Source organism: Macrobrachium nipponense, chromosome 29 (assembly GCF_015104395.2).
Source record: "Macrobrachium nipponense isolate FS-2020 chromosome 29, ASM1510439v2, whole genome shotgun sequence".
NCBI lineage: Eukaryota > Metazoa > Arthropoda > Malacostraca > Decapoda > Palaemonidae > Macrobrachium > Macrobrachium nipponense.
This window is the reverse complement of record NC_061092.1, coordinates 6,607,495-6,625,822: the sequence shown is the minus strand read 5'-3', so window position 1 is coordinate 6,625,822 and position 18,328 is coordinate 6,607,495. Positions and strand designations below refer to the sequence as shown.

Here is an 18,328-nt window from a genome sequence, read left to right as displayed (position 1 = left end):
AGTAGAAGTACGGAGGGAGAAGTGGCAGGGAGAGTAGGGGAGGTGGGGGATGGGAGAGGGAGGGGGAGGGAGATGAAGGTAGGAAAGGAGGGGGATTTTTTTTTTTTTTTACTTCCTTGTTTTTTACTCAACAGGTCCCACATCACATAAGAACAACTGGAGGCGGTTTTCTTCAGGGCAATACCTCCTCTCATGGTTCCTCTCCCCCCTGAACATCCCCCCAGCTAGGCCCCCCCCCCAGCTAACTCGCCGCTCTCTCTCTCTCAAAGTATCCTTGGAGGAAAATGGCTTTCCTTTTATCTTAAACAAACGTGCCCTTTATATACGAAATACTTACGAAACTGAAAGAATTGAAATGAAACTCCAACTATATAGAAACGGAGAAATCAGAAATAAAACAAATATACTAAAATTTAAAGAAAAAGCAACCAATAATAATACTATTACGGGAAACAGAGTTTTTAGGATGGGTCAAACATGCCATTAATGAAGCAGGGAAAATTTGAGGACATAGAAAGTGTCTTGAGAAGAAGAAAAAAAAATCATCTACAGACAGCCACATATTATACATATCAGTTTATATGCATGTATGTATGCATATACACAACATATGAATACATAAATACATATTCACACACATATTCATATATTATATACATAATTTATGTACGTATATATACTCATACATACGCAAACATAATCATATACATGCATATTTATACATTTATGTATAATACTTATTTCTTTGTCAATTGTATGTAAATAAAACATGTTCATTCATACATATATGATTATATAATTTCACAAGTATGGCTAATTATGCGCACAGATTACTCAGAGAAAGGTAACAAAAACTAAACCTCTTGTCATTAAAAACAGATATCACTCCTAAAGGACTATCATAGTAAATCTATATAGACGATTTCAGCCGAGAAGGCTCTGAGTAATTTCCATTTGTACCAAGAACTTCACATGAAGGACCATCAGGAAAGACAAGAATCTAGTTCTCTTCATCAAATCCAGTGCTATAATAAAGTTATATTTACACGAGCCATCGATAAAATCGTCCTCCCACTTTCAAAATTAATCACCAACATGAAATCTCAAGCTAAATGAAAAGAAAGCAAATAAATAATCGATAAAAATCGGGCCCCCACCCCCCACAAACACACACAAAAACAACATGAAGTCTCAACAAGCTAAATTAAAAGCAAGCAAATAAATAACTGAAGAAAATTTATTGAATACGAGAACAATAATCAGTGATCAGGAAGGCAATCATGACTGCGAGAAGAACTGAAAAGAAGGCCAGACCAAAATCGGTTAATCTTTAATCAAAATCGGTAATTTTTAATCAAAATCGGTAATTTTTAAATAAAAATCGGTTTAATCTTCATAATAATACAAAAGAAAATTGAACAATCGGAAGATCAAAGGGGAATTTGAAGCGCTTCTTAAAACGCGACTGCAACTCTCCCTTTTCGGAATTGTTTGCGTTTTTCGTGAAGTTTGGTTTGTCTAGACTTCAGAGCTCTGGAGGTTTCTTCCAAAGCTCTGCGAAGGAGTCAGTAATAAATAATAATCTTTGTGGCTGCTGGAAGTCAACTTGTTTTGGGCGACTATGTATATCTGTCCCGAACTTTTCAACCTGAAGATGTTTCTCTCGTGAAAGCAGTAACTGTAATCAATGTTTTGTTTTTAAAGGAGAAATAATAATAATAATAATAATAATAATAAAAATAATAATAATAATAATAAAGATTTATTTCAGAGGTAAAACAACCCGAACGAATGACATCGAAACATAATAATAATAATAATAAGAATAATAATAATAATAATAATAATAATAATAATAATAATAATAATAATAATAACAATAATAATAATAATGGGATATGCCAGTGGAAATTGTACCCATAATCATAGGAGCACCAGGCACGATCCAAGATACCTTAAAAGGAATTTAGAAAAACTAGAGGCTGAAGTAGCTCCAGGACTCATGCAGAAGAGTGTGATCCTAGAAACGGCACACATAGACATAGTAAGAAAAGTGATGGACTCCTAAGGAGGCAGGATGCAACCCGGAACCCCACACTATAAATATCACCCAGCCGAATTGGAGGACTGTGATAGAGCAAAAAAAAAAAACATATATATATATATATATATATATATATATATATATATATATATATATATATATATAAATAATAATAATAGGGATACGATTTACTTCATTCAGAGGTAAAAACAAATCTGAATAGAATGACCGAAATAGGCAACAACAACAACAATAATTAATAATAATAATAATAATAATAATCTTTACTTCACTTCAAGGGCAAAAGGAAACTTCACTAGAATTACTTCGAGCCATTGTTTAATTTGTCATGACAATCAAAATCATGATACACATCTCCAGCTTTCCTTATCAGGCCCAATTGAATACTAAACCAGGCAAATGGAAAAGAAACTCACCAGACACATTAGTAAGATATCTCTAAGTCAAAGTTAGAAAAAATTCTTGAAAGAAAAAATTTACACACTGAAAGATTACTATATCAAATGGAACCATCTCCGGTAACTCATTTTGATCTGAGTACTTTTGGGCGAAGGTGATCACCATTCTTCAGTAAGACCTGCCAGGACAAATAGTTACTACGAGTCTTCTTCAGTGAAACATATTCATTCAAAACGACCTGGGAGCATGTTCATCCATAGGTGTAATTCTACAGAGCTCTTTAAATGATCACTAAAACGCTTGTAGAAAACCCTGGAGTGCTAAAAGATTCTTGGTAACTCTAAGGCTTCGGCATTCCTTCGCCTCCCTTCACATACTACATCGGCTTGAAGGCGAAAGAAGCCTTAATAGCTGACGTGTTTCTTGATATGGAAAGTCACGGAATTGAAGAGACAGGGAAACATGCATTTTTATTGGTAATTTTAATGGTTTTAAATCGCCTGACATATTCAAGTAATAATTGCTTATAGACGGCACTTAAATTATCATCCTCTACAAATAACGAATACCCAGAGATAATAAATTTACATTTGACACAATGGCCCCTGATCGGTACTTTCTGACGTTCCTGTTCGTGACAAACTGCTTTTGATATACTACATATAACTGACCATCTGTAATTTCCATCTCCGTTATTTTCCCCAACCAAAATGATATTTCCCAAGGATGGTTTCTTGTAATTAAAAGTGAACTGGTGCAGCCTAGTACACTATGTCTTTATTCTCTGTTATGTCCATTTGCTATAGTAGATTCACATCAACCGTGCATTTGATTCTAGGCCAGTCCCATACGACGCTACTGATTGGCTGTTGATAAGCCAATTATAGGGCTGGAAGCTCTCAGTCTCTCTCGAGAGTTCACATTTCTCCTGAGGGATACTTCTTTCAGGAGAGGTGGAACATGCATCCTGCCTATGTGAACTCTCAAGAGAGACTGAGAGTTTCCAGTCCTGTCATTGGCTTATCAACAACCAATCAGGAGCGTCGTAAGGGACTGACCTAGACATCAAATGCACGGTTGATGTGAATCTACGATAGTACGGTACTCGACTCTGACGTGGCCAACGAATTTAACAGACAACAGATGGACTACATAAACAAATGCACAGACTGATACATACGGAACAACGGCTTCCACATCGGAGTTCCTTCGGTACCATCACAGTTCCTTTTACTTACCTGAAATGGGGAAAAGAATACAAATAATTATCAGTGAAACTATATATAAAAAAAGCGAAAAGATGTTTGGAGATATAAAAAAAAAAATATTGAGCAGTATTTAATGAAAAAATTACTCGGTACGAAACGTTATGGTATCTCAGTTTAATGCTTCCTGGAGCCCGATAAACATTATTAGTGAAGATAATGGTCCAAATACTGCGTAAAAGAGAGCATGAACGCAATTTTTTCGTTTATGGAAGGGAGGAAAACATTTGTCCAAAAAGAGACTGGAATGTGGTAGAATACTTACAATGTACACATTACCCACAGGCAAAATTTTAATGTTTTCTTCTTTGCTAATATTTTTTTGGTTGAAGGCTTTACCTATTTTAAATAAAACAAAAGCAAACGAGATATGTGCCATATTAACCTACGTATTTATAGCGGGTGCTCCTGGAGCAACACTCCGTGCTGACATAAGGCCAACTTAATCATAAACAGAAAGAACCTCCTTATCTCGAACATCTTCAAAGTAAATCTCCAGTACATTGGTGAACTAACACAGGGATAAATAATATATTCATGAATAAATTACCGCGTTAAACTATTCACAATATATATATATATCTACAGAGAGAGAGAGAGAGAGAGAGAGAGAGAGAGAGAGAGAGCTCTCAATTGGAAACCATAAAAACGTTGATGAAATCTGGCGTGTAATTCTCTTGCAAAACGTCCTCAAATTCATTTTTCATTCCCGACATCCCATGCGACGGGGGAGTTCACCTACATGTACAACACCGCTCCCTAATCCATGGTAATTATTCACCTACCCAGGAGAGAACGAAGCAATGAGGATTTTTTTTTATTTTGCGCGAAACTGCGACGCGATTTGATTGAGTAAGAAAGCCGGGTGAAGTGTGAGAAATTCTTATTTTTATATAAGAAAGCCGGGTGAAGTGTGAGAAAATCTTATTTTTATATAAGAAAGCCTGAATGTAGACCACTTATTTTTATATAAGAAAGCCGAGTGAAGTGTTGAAGTCTTATTTTATAAATAAGGAAAGTAAGGTGTGTTAAAAAAAACAATATGTTTTTATATTAAGAAAGCGGGTGAAGTGTTGAGCTTATTTTTAATATAAGGTGAAAAAGGCCGAAGTGTGCTTCTTATATAAGAAACCAGGGTGAAGTGTTGAGAAAATCTTATTTTATATAAGAAAGCCGGGTGAAGTGTGAGAAATTCTTATTTTTATATGAAAGCCGGCTGAGTGTGAAGAAAACTTATTTTATATAAGAAAGCCGGGTGAAGTGTGAGAAATTCTTATTTTTATATAAGAAAGCCGGGTGAAGTGTGAGAATCTTATTTTTATATAAGAAAGCCGGGTGAAGTGTGAGAAAATCTTATTTTTATATAAGAAAGCCGGGTGTGAAGTGTGAAAGTCTTTTTATAATAAGAAAGCGTGAAAGTGAGAAATTCTTATAATAGCTAAGAAAGCCATTTTTTATATACAAAAAAAAAGGTGTGAAAGTGTGAAATTAGTCCTTTTATATAAGAAGCCGGTGAAGTGTTAGAAAATCTTATTTTTATATAAGAAAGCCGGGTGAATCCCCTGCAAAATTCTTATTTTATATAAGAAGCCGGGTGAAGTGTGAGAGTCCGTTAATGTATAAGAAGCCGGGTGAAGTGTGCGAAATTCTTATTTTATATAAGAAAGCCGAAGTTAGGTATATATAAGAAGCCGGGTGAAGTGTGTCTTATTTTTATATCAAAAGCTTACTTTTATAAGAAAGCCGGGTGAAGTGTGAGAAAGTCTTATTTTTTATATAAGAAAGCCGGGTGATGTGCGAAAGTTTCTTATTTTTATATAAGAAAGCCGATGTGAGCAAGTGTGCAAAAATTCTTATTTTATATAAGAAAGCCGGGTGAAGTGTGAGAAATGTTATTTTTATATAAGAAAGCCGGGTGAAGTGTGAGAAATTCTTATTTTTATATAAGGAAGCCGGGTGAAGTGTGAGAAATTCTTATTTTTATATAAGAAAGCCGGGTGAAGTGTGAGAAAGTCTTATTTTTATATAAGAAAGCCAGGTTGAAGAGTGGAAAGTCTTACTTTTTATAAAGAAAGCCCTTGAACCTGAGAAATTCTTATTTTTATATAAGAAAGCCGGGTGAAGTGTGCGAATTTCTTATTCTTTATATAAGAAATCCGGGGTGAAAAGTGTAGAGTTTATTTTATATAAGGAAGCTGGGTGAAGTGTGCGAAAATTCTTATTTTTATATAAGAAAGCCGGGTGAAGTGTTAGAATCATATATTTTTTTCTCATTTTTCCTGTAATTAATAATTTCAAAAATAGGATATTTTTCGAATTGCGATTTTGTAGCTTCAACAGAATTTCGCGTGTCGGGAAAGTGCTTACTTGATTTCGGATTTTTGGGCCGGTTCTTAAAATCTCTGTAAGGTTGAATTAAACTCATTCAAAAAAATCATCCGCTCTGGGTAGACTTCCACTACAAGTAGCATAAAACAAGCGTAAATGATTAATTATTAGATAAGCACCTAACTTAGGGATGAAAGAATTTGGCTTAAATTGCTTTTTCCTATTTGCTTTTCACGTTATCTCACTTATCCCTGCACCGTATTTCTCGTTCATAGTTCAATTTTTGTTTTTGTTTTACTCATGTCTACTCTAATGGATCGATTTCCCTACTATGGTCCTTGGTATTGCATCTGTCACTTTCCCAACTATGGTTGTAGATTGTCAAATGATAACACTAACGATAACAATAAAAATAAAAAAAGGATAAGGAAAATGGTGAAGAGGATTTGAAGAACTTACAAATGGTCGAATTCATAAATATGACCCCTATTAGTGGTCAATTACTTTTTCCTATATAAAAAAAAAAATAATAATAATATAAATAAAAAAATAAATAAGAAACAAAATTTTAAACATTTCCGTCTCATGAATAGGTTAAATTTTATAACGATTTTCATCGTTTACATATTTTACACTGATCAAAATCAAGAGAAGAAAATAAAGGAAAACGGTAATATTATAATAATCCATCGAATCCAAAAGATAACAGTAAATGGTAATATGAATATTAACTTAATGATAAATTTACCATCATTATAAAGATAAGATCACAAAAGTAAATAGTAATATTCACCTTCATATCAAAAAGATAATAAAAGTAAATGATCATATTTACCTCGGGTCAAAAAGAAACATTACGACCAGACGCTTTAACAAATGAATGAATAAATGACCTAAGCATACTGGGGGGTGGGGGGGCAGGGGAAAGTCACTTGAATTTACATAGACTTTATGACACGCTGAGTGGTTTCCCTTGTACGTAACATGTATGAATTACGAAAGGGTTAAAATATTCAGAAGGGGAAGATCTGCCTGAATGTGCATGGTTAACGTCAGTGTCCGCCATTTTGCGAGCCAGAGACCGTTGGCGTACCTATGAGATGCTTACGGTTTGGATATTACATAAAAATAAGTTCATTTTGGGTTTCGCGTGAATAAACGTTAGGTTTCGCGTGGAACTTTCACTCCACGCAATGCGGAACGTGAAATACGCTGAGTAACTGCAATGTTTAACGTGGAACTTTCATCCAAAGAAATGAATAACTGTGAGGTTCCAGGTGGAACTTTCATTTATGGAAATGAGGAACGTGAAATAAGCTGAATTCCTGTATGGTCCACTTGGAACTTTCATCCAAAGAAAAGAATAACTGTGAAGTTTTAGGTGGAACTTTCGTCTGGGGAAATGAGGAACGTGGAACTTTCACCAAGAGAAAAATGGGAAATAAGCTGTTCAAGTGTAAGGTTCCACATGGAACTTTCACCAAGAGAAAAACGGGAAATAAGCTGTTCAAGTGTAAGGTTCCACGTGGAACTTTACCCCCAAAGAGCAAGGAACGTGAATGAAGCTTACTAACTGTATAGCTCCATATGGAACTTTCAACCAAAAGAACTGAGAGACGTGAAATAAGCTGAATAACAGTGAGGTTCCACGCGGAACTTTTATCCAGATGTAATCCGTGTGAACTTCGTCTGGAGGCCGTGAAAGTTTCGCTAAGGTATTGTATAAGAAATAAATAACAAACGAAAAACAATAACTAAGTCTAACCAAAAAGGACCATAATATTATGCCCTCATTCATTTTCGGAGTTAACAATCCCACGGGACTCGTCAACTAAACAGGGACGATACATTAGTTCGTCGAATTGGAACATTTACTAAGTTTTGGTGGAACTGCAAGATAAAATGAGGGTTTGGTTTTAAGTGTATTCCTGAGGGATGTGAAATTGTGTATTTTCAAATGGAAATATGTCATTAAGCTGCCGTTCTGGTTGGTTATTGATACACAAACATGAGTGGTTGTATAAGTAGGGGAAAAGGACATATTTGTGTGATACATATCACTACATACATTAATATAAATGACCACATGCAATACATAGATATAAATATATAAATATATATATATATATATATATATATATATATATATATATATATATATATATATATATACATATATTGTAATGAAATTCAGTTACACAATAATCATTAACCTTAATATCATGGCATCCCCAGCCAAGCGTACTCTGTATTATCGTTGTTGTTATAACGGGTCAGTTATAGCAACGATAATATTTTTATCTACTGTGCATCCAATTGCAGGGACAACACCGTTTACACGGTAAAAAGTAACAGGGGAACGTAAGAAGTTCAATGGTACCTGCTATTGCTAATGAGCTCTACAGGCAATGTGATGGTAGCCATAAGCATATAAACTCATTGTACTGCAAAACAAACAGTTGCCGCTTTGAAGCGTAAATAGATAGTAGAGGGCCAGCCATCAAACAATTAACTGACGTTCAGATGTCTGTGATGTATATACGACTTGTGCTACGCTACTTTATCCAACGGAAACAATGGCGTCACATCCTTTCGCTGATAGAAGTGGTGGTGAAGCCGATGTAGGTGTTGTCGGATGCTTCGTATCCGAAAAAAATACGCGGATATACTGCCCAACACTTAACATAGGTTCAAATGGTTTACTCAATAATCTGGGAGAGAATAATTTTGGAATAAGAGTAGAATTTAGGATACCATGTTAATCAAGGCTGATGTAAATATATACGAGTGATTTCATATCTGATAACTCCATGTACGTTGCTTAATTTCATTTAATGGAAGTCTCCTTTACGGAAGAGAAGCTGCAGAATGACAAACCTATGGTGACATTCAAACTTGCTCCAACGAAGGTGGAGCTATTTACGATATCAAATGTACGATGACAATCGAGTTGGATCATCATCGGGGCTACAAAGACTTTATTCTGGAATTCTCTTAGCTGCTCTGTATTTCAGGATTCCTATGATGTCTTTGTACATAAAATAATGAACATATATATGCAACAAAGGCCAAACTTTAGATCAGACATTGTCCACTAGACTGGTTTGTAAGAAAAACTGGAGAGCGGATCAAAAGGAACCTTCAGAATGATGAACAGCTAAAATAAAAATAGGTTTTTTACTTAGAATTCTTGAATAGTTGATAAATAAGAATTGTGTTGAGTATCTATGGTACGAATATGTCTCAAATACTCCCGTCAAGTTGCACGACAGGCACTATTGATAGTGAAAAGGAAAATGCTTTTAGTCAGCATACACATACGCAATCTTTGAAGCTATTATAACCTCGCAGGTATGTCAACAAATTTCGCTGAACCTACGCGAAAAATTCCAGTATTTTCGACATTCCTATTCTAATACTAGCTTCGGCCAGTCCACTTTTAAGAAATATATTGCTCGGATCTGAAAGCCTTTTAAAGTTTTTTTTTTTCCAACTCTTTAAAGAAAAGAAGAATCAAAAACAGAATATTCGAAAGACACTGAGCTGTCTAGAATACAGGCACGCTGGGCTGGTTATCAATTAGATGGGTGACCACCTGAAAACTGCAGCTGCCACATGCACGTTAGCATTTAAGCATCTGTGGGCAGGGCGAGGACTAGCAATCTCAACCCAGTAAAATTTGGTGAAAAACGTATGGGCAGCGAAGTATAGATATATAATATATACGATATACTAGATATATATATATATATATAGATAATACATATTATTATTAGTTATATATATACTGTATATATATATGTATAGATATATATAGATATATATATATATACATATATATATTATTGCATTACAAATATATATAGATAGTATATATATATGGATAGATATATATATATATATATACATATAGAGGACACATATATATAGTAGATATATATAGAGGTATAGGTATATATAGATATTAGATGATGTAGATATATATTATATATATATATATATATATATATATATATATATATAGATATATATATACTTCGCTGCCATACCGTTGTTATATAATATATATATATATATATATATATATATATAATATATATATATATATATATATACACCTATATATCTGCTTACTTTTTCATTAGTTGCAACAAATACCTAAAGGCTGATTCTAGTGTGAATGAACAAGAATGCTACATAAATATGGTAAATGACTGAAATTTTTATGATACCTCTGTACAATCGAGGGCAGTGCTTTCAACTTGTGATACAGTAAAGTACATGACGAACAAAAGTTTGTTATTTCTAAGTGGAAAATCAAATCTGGCATTATAATATAGATGACTATTTTGACAGGTGCACTGATACGTTCATATGCACGCATGCATCACTGAAAACAGCTCTCTCTTCATTTCCAGTTCCTAATCGCCTTCTTCCAATTTCCTGCCAGTCCGTATTTCGAACCCATGCTAGGAAGTTCGCATTTCGCACAAGAACCATAACAAACGAACAAACACATTCGCAAACAGTGTGTATAAGAAGGCACGTTACCCAGCCAAGAATCGACTGACTCACTGAGTTATTTCACGAAGGCAAAGAGACAGATACCTGCTCAGGAATACCGAATTAACTAAGATCAGCCGGGCCGGTGTTATCCAGATGCTGCTTCCTCAACCAATAAAGAGGGAACTTTTTGGTTTATTCGTTTTAAATGTCTGTAGTGGCTCCCAACAAACCTAGTTTGGTTAATGATGAAGATTCATTTGTTTACAATTCTTCCTTATTTACTGAGAAACATTTTCCTCACAGGTATCAGTTATTCTATTGATTTTCTGTAGTGTTTTATTTATCCTTTACGCTTCCCATTTCCTTCATTATTTACCGATTTTATCCTCAAATGCAGGAATTATTCTCCTTGGTAGTTTGTACTATTTTTTATTTATTCTTTAAGCTTCTGATTTCCAGCCAAAAGCTTCATCTGGTCCTGATTTTGGGCTCTGTAAATATTTACTGTTAGATTCGCTTCTGGTCGTTTATTTCACCGGTTTCTGAACAGTGATAGCCTTGTAGCAGAGTATTCTCAGTTTGTAAACTCTTAAGATAATTTGTTAGTGTCTTTAATTATAGGTATCAAGCACGTTGCTTTTGTTTTGGGGGCCTATTTAAATAGAGGAAATAGATGAATTTGACTACTAAAAGCAAAAGCGCACATATTTACACACAGTAACACGCGCATATATATACATGCACACACACATATATGTATATATATATTGTAAATTTTATATATTGTCGTTACAATATAACTTTTTAAAATCTAATGCTTAAAAAAAGTGGAAACAGAAATGAATTTGCTACACATTGCATATTAATAATACACCTTAAAAACACAACAATATTCAATCAAAAACCGATCAACAGACTTTAAAACGCACTGGAATAGCATTTTAATTGCCCTTTTGTCCAAACGACAGCATCAACCCCACCCTAACCCGCCCCTTCCCCCCCGCCTAAAAAAAAAAAAAAAAAAAAACCCCCCCCCCCCCCCCCAAAAAAAAAAAAAATAAAAAAAAAAAAAAAAAAAAAAAAAAAAAAAGGCGGGCACCAGGTCTTCCTGTGGGCGCGGCAGGTGACTCCTGTACCTAATACTCAAGTGGTAACTAATGAGTTACTTATGCCCAAGTAGCGAGTAAGAACTAGAGTAAATGTCAAGTCTCGGTGCCAAAACCTCTAATTACGGCCGCTCAGCTGCGCTACCCTCCTCCTCCTACTCCTCCTCCTCCTCCTCATCCTCCTCCTCTCGGGTGCCATGGGGGGGGGGGGGGGCGAGGGAGGACGCATGGGGGCCATCAGGGACTTGGGTAAGGGAGCATGGTGCTCTTGGTAGCATGAGGGTATGAGGGACATTTGAGCATGTGGTTATGAGGTGAGCATGGGAGCATGATGGTCTTCGTAGCACGAGGGTATGAAGGGCATCTGAGCGTGGGGTTATGAGGTATATGTGAGCATGAGGGTATGATGTTAATGTGAGCATGAGGGTATGATGTGGAAGTGAGCATGAGGGTATGAGGCGCATCAAGTGAGCATGGGGGTAATGAGATCATGTTGGCATGAAGTCTCTTTGAGCCTCTGGGTATGAGGGCATGTCTGAGCAAGGTCATTGTTATCATGTGGGTATATTGGTAGCATCTCAGATGCAAAAACTTTACTTGCTCGTCTCTGGTAGGCAATTTTTTTATTTTTTGTTGTTGTTGTTCTTCTTCTTGTGTCGTTCTCGACCAACATGGAGATTGCAGCAAGTAATTCAAAAGCTTGCAAGTTTCTTGTTGCAATCGATGACTTATCACTGCCAGCTGCGGCACCGAGGTTTTTTTTTTTTTTTTTTTTTTGAGTCATCGGTGTTAATTCTTTTCCCCTTCCAACACCCGTGGAAATAGCTTTTCACGCCATTATTTTCACGTTCATTTTCCTGGCCCTCTGTGATACTACCGTCCGGTCGATTCTCCTTATTTTCTGTACTTTGATTATAAGGACAAATCTGAATTGTTATTTATCCTAACTTATTATTAGTATTTTCAAGCTCTTGTATAAACACGTAATTGTGTTTGTATTTTGTTAATAGAAAAATAACGATTCAAAATTTATAACAATACTCCTGATGAGTTAATTGACTTTATTTACTATTAGTTTTTGCGTTTCATTCTTATTTACCGCCAGAAGCGTTTTATTTACATCCCTTCATGAGATTTCTATTAAAATAGAATGCTGATGATTCTAGTCACGGAGCCACACCTACGGAAAAGCAAAGTCCAAAAGAATCAGTGGACTTTCCTTAAAGATTATTTTTGGAAAATTGATCTATCACCTTATTTACCATCCTCACATTTTTCTCCGAACCTTTCTATAAATCTCAGTTTTAAAACAAAAACCAATTATCTGCCACTGAGATACATGGCGTGGTATTTCCCGACAAATCACTTACCGCCTAAATACGTTTGTTTATTTTTAGTGCAGGACTTAGTTAGCCCCCCGCCGTCTCGCCGCCCCCCTCCCCACCTCTCTCTCTCTCTCTCTCTCTCTCTCTCTCTCTCTCTCTCTCTCTCTTTTTTATTCTTTTTTTTTATACCATTTAGGGCGCCAGTGTCATATCTGAGAAGATATATCACACCCTGGGTGGTAAGCAATATACTTCCCTTCCGCTTTCTCCCTTTCCTCAGATCTACATTGAGAGAGAGAGAGAGAGAGAGAGAGAGAGAGAGAGAGAGAGAGAGAGAGAAGCTGAAGTAATGGCAGGATCTCGGATGAGTTATAGTGGGTAATAAGCCCTCTTCCTTATTCCATCAACAACAGAGCCACAACAAAAACGATGTATATAAATATTAATAATTTTTTTAGTGCTTAAAAAATATCACTGGAGGGATAAAGGGTAATGAGCCTCTTTATTTGCATGACATGACGACATCCTCATCATTCATTTTGAAATAATACAGTTGGTAACTTAACTAAAATGAGAAAGGACAAATTCTGCATAAGATACACAACTGCCTTACTATTCATTATCCACACAACTACAGCTAAACCTTTCATGAGAGAGGAGAGAGAGAGAGAGAGAGAGAGAGAGAGAGAGAGAGATGTATTAATATGCTAATTGTCATTCTTTTTATCCCAGGATCCCTCAAAGCAGCCAATCACCAGAGAAGCTCCGGTGAAAATAACTTGCATAATTTCAGATCGTTATTTCAAGACCCCCTCAAAATATTTCGATGTTTTGACAACTTCCAAAGTGCGGCCAGTCTCTCTTTATCTTTTACGTAACAAAATTCACTCGATGCCGCATAAAATACTATATCAGGTCAGCTGCTGCTGATCGCGTTTTTAGCCTGGGTTTAGCAACCGCGGCAAAGCTGTAGAAGACTATTTAGGCCACTGATCACGTAAAAATGTCACCTCTGAAAAATGTCGACGTCGCTAAAAAGGCGCCTTGAAATTTTCTACCTTTTGATGCCACCGTAAATCATCCGTATACATATATAAAAAAGTAAAATAAAAAAGGTCACCCACAAATTAAACTTAGAAAATAATTAGTCGTAGGGGAAAAATGGGGGATGTTGACTGTACTATAAGAGAGAGAAAAAAATAGAAAAAAAATAGGCCTACCAATTTACTCTAGTCACACTTGTCGTATTAACAGGCATTCCCCCATTAAACCGGTCCCGTATACTTCCTGGTCCTCTCTCTCTCTCTCTCTCTCTCTCTCTCTCTCTCTCTCTCTCTCTCTCTCTCCCAGGTTCTCTCATGTTCTTTCTATTCCTTTCCTTTCTAAGAAATTTCCTTTTCCATTTCCTTTCTAGAGTGCTTCCATTTTTCATTCTGTCTCATTTTCCATTAATTCTCTCTGTCTGTCTGTCTGTCTCTTTCTCTCTATTTCTTTCCTTATTGTCTCACTATTTCCTTTCCTTTAATTCTTTTATTTTCTCATAAGGCTTCTCTCTCTCTCTCTCTCTCTCTCTCTCTCTCTCTCTCTCTCTCTCTCTCTCTCTCTCTTCCCTGAAGGCCTCTTTCTTCCCTTCAGCAACCCCAACTTCTCCATCCATTCTCTCTCTCTAACCCCCTCTTTCTCTCTCACTTGCTCCTCACTCATCTCTTCTTCTTCTTTTAGCTCTCCCCCTACTTCTTCCGGCACCCCCTCCCCCTTCTTTAACAAACTCCCCCATTCCTGCATCTTTCCTCCATTCTCTCTCTTTCTCTCTCTCTAACTCCTCACACTCACTTCTTCTTTTTCTTCTTCTTTCCCCTCATTCTCCTACCAACCGCCCCAATTTCCCCCCCCCCAACCCCTTCCCAACTTTCACGTACCCAGCCTCTCTAATCCTTCGCCACCTGCGGCAGTCAGTTTCCTCTTGGAGTCTGTGAGCATCAACTGCCATGACTTGCCTCTTGAAATTCCAAACACTCCGCTCCCCCCACCACACAAAGCCAAGCCCCCTTCGATGTTTGTTTTCTTCCTGCTAGTTTTCATTTATTATAATTATTTTTTTTTGTCTTACCTACGGTTTGTGACACCTACTTTATGATTAACATTAATTATCACTATTAGCCTAATAATAATATAATAATAATAATAATAATAATAATAATAATAAATATTATTATTATTATTATTTATTATTATTATTATTAATTATTATTATTATTATTATTATTATTATTATGATGATGGCTAACATATCCATTTTTTTCTTCCCATTTCTTTCAAATTTCTTTAAGAACAATTGCTGTTACTAACTTTCTCATTTTTATATACGAGTTTATGATTTTTGAATGTGTGTATTAAATTATTAACCAAATCTTGTTATTCAGTAAAAACCACAATTTGGGAAAAAAAGTCCTAGAGCATCAAGTGGATCTTTAGTATAATCAATTACAATTATACAGTCGACGTAAAGCGAAAATCTTAATTTGGATACGGCAAAAATATATTAAGGATTTTTAAAGTAATTCAAAGTGACATTGTTAGAAAAACCAAGGAAAAATGTGGATTCTAAAAAGGGCAATGGAATTAAAAAATAATAATAAAGTCAATAAGCGCTGAATTAACTGAAAACAATAAAACGGAGAAGTCTTGATCGATGTACAATGTAAAGTAATATAAAGAATGGCCGATAGAAAGAACGGCACAAGCGCGCTTTGGCGAACAGTAACGCAACGTTCATTCAAAGAAACGAAGAAATTAAAAGAGAAGTAACGTCAAGATGCGTTGGAGATGTCGTAACCAAAAAGAAACCGCCGAAATCTTAATCGATAGAAGCGTGAGACAAATCCAAAGAAACGCGGACTGAAAAGGGCATCCATTCATGAAAACGATGTAGTGATCTCGACACGTATATATACATCAAAGGGGAGCCGATGAAAGGAGGTGTGTCAGAGAAACTAATGAAACTTAATGTTAAAGTTCTGCCTAGTCCTGTAAATTCAAGGGTAGCCGACGAGACATAATAAGACGATCAGGCAGACAGACAGACAGGCAGAGGACTTTACAGTCAATTTTTCATAAAATAAAAAGTGCTGCTTTACATACGCGTTATAATAAGTTCTACAAATTACGGTCATTCATTTTTTTCAACTAATTTTTCTTTCCGTAATGAAATACTGTTATTTTTATGTCTTTAATTGTGCTATTCCATTTCTATTTACAGATAAATACAAAATACGCGAGAAAAAACCAGCAGAAAAAATAGCATTTTATTAGGGAAAGAAAAATCATCTGGCAACAATGAGATAGCAGTAATTAGCAAAACTAATTAACAAAGACATACCAACTCATTAGGCGAATAAATCAAAGGAACACGAGCTCAAAGGAAGTGAGAAAATAACTGATTAAGCAAAGAAACACTGATTATGGTCCAACACAAATACAAGCATACTAATTCGTGTAAACAAGGAAAACACTCATGAAGAGGATACTAATTAAAAAAAATAAACGACATTAACTTATCATGTAAATGACAAGAATTCACATTATGATGAAAACACAAAATAAAAAATAACTACGGAATAAAAAAAAGTGAAAAAGAACGTCATAAAACTATGCAATATATAAAAAAGGAAGAGCAATAATTCAGATAAGTCATTAACGAATTTAATCAGTCGAAATATCCTGAGGAGAACTTTCGTCTCCGGTAATACCACAGATTCGCGAAACGGAATGAAGGCAGAAAGGCAGGGAGTTATCACAATCCTCTAAAACGAAATATTCCTGAAATCAGGAAAAAAACCAAATAAAAACGAATGAGATGAGTGAAAGAGACTGAAGTAAACCTGCAAAAGAATGATCGTCCTCGACACGAAAGAGAAAATAAGTCTTTTAGAATGACATACAAAACTCCAAAATGGAATTTGAATTTAACTTTTAACTCGAAACCAGACAGGGTAAAATGAAGTGATCGTCCTCGACAAAAGAGAGAAATGCATCTCTTACAATTATACAAAACTACAGAATTCTATTTGACAATAAACCTCGCATTCAAAATAGACGGAGCAAATTGACATATAAATAAAAGAACGTCGGAAAATAAGATCGTGGAGATGAATCAGGGGTAACGAGAAGAACCATCGCCTAAGCAGAGACAGATTCTTTCATAAAGTGAGGTAAAGGATAATTCCCAAAGGGAAAACAGAATTTACGAGAATTTAATACTCCGAGATACATCAACACGAAATGAGTGGCAGCTCTGTCGATCCAAGTCAGATAATAATGAGAGATTTCAAAGCAGCAAGAAATAAAAATAATAAGGACAAATATAAAGCAGTAAAATATAAAAGCAAATTGCAAAAAAAAAAAGTCACCAAGTATTCAAAGCAGCAAGAAAGGAAAATAATAGAGAAAAAGATAAAGCAGAAAAATATAAAAGTAAATTGAAAAAAAAAAAATAAATAAATAAAAAAAACACTAAATAACAAAGAAAATATAGCAATGCAGTCCCGATATCATGAGCGTCAAATGGACGGAAAATATTTCAGAATAAAAGAATAACAAAAAATGTACTATGCGAAGGATAAGTTAGAATAAAGGATGGATAAAACGCCGAATGCGCGAACGACCTAGAGATTAAATCTGAATTGAAGGTGTTATTGTTATAACACTCGGACTTCAACAGCAAAATTACAAAATATAAAACATCAATTATGCTTAAATTGTTGGAAATTCTTAATAATACCGACATAAAAAAAAATCACAAAATGATACTTCAACCTCTATTTATTTAAAAATAAAAGTTAAAGAGTACAAAAGAAGCGTAGTGGAGGGGTTACAGTTGGGCTGATTCCAGGAATATTGTTGAGGATAGTCACACAGTTGTTGAGGGGGTAAGGGGGGGGGGGGGGGTAGGGGGGGGGGGGCGGGTGTTTTATTTCCCCTTCAGGAAAATAAAGTGACGTGGGTACAGGACGAGAAGCCATAGAAATGAGGAGCAGTTTTTTTTTTTTTTCTTTTTTTTTTTTTTTTTTTTTCTTTTTTTTAACAGCTTCCCACACTTTCTGATTTTATACTGATTGACTGGATTACGCTATTCCTTTTATGGGCTGTTAGCAGCAGCGGTTGGTGTGTCAGAAACGTGACCGGGAGAAAAAAGTCAATTCTCTCTCTCTCTCTCTCTCTCTCTCTCTCTCTCAGTCTCAAGATTTTTGCATTATTTGTTTATGCTCTCTCTCTCTCTCTCTCTCTCTCTGTCTCCATCTCTCTCTGTCTCTCTCTGTCTATCTCTCTCTCTCA

At 35.4% G+C, this 18,328-nt stretch overlaps 1 protein-coding gene across 5 annotated transcripts in view; it reads right to left on the bottom strand.

Annotated features, from left to right (window-relative positions):
- Positions 1 to 18,328, bottom strand: part of LOC135206076 (gamma-aminobutyric acid receptor subunit alpha-6-like) — a 469,276-nt gene that overhangs the window by 80,430 nt on the left and 370,518 nt on the right. For 3 of the 5 annotated variants that reach the window (XM_064237275.1, XM_064237274.1, XM_064237276.1), the window contains exon 2: positions 3,645 to 3,702. The exons of the other annotated variants lie outside the window; for them this stretch is intronic. In XM_064237275.1, the coding sequence (XP_064093345.1) occupies positions 3,645 to 3,702 (58 nt within the window). The remainder of the gene's footprint in view (positions 1 to 3,644; positions 3,703 to 18,328) is intronic. 5 annotated transcript variants of the gene reach the window in all.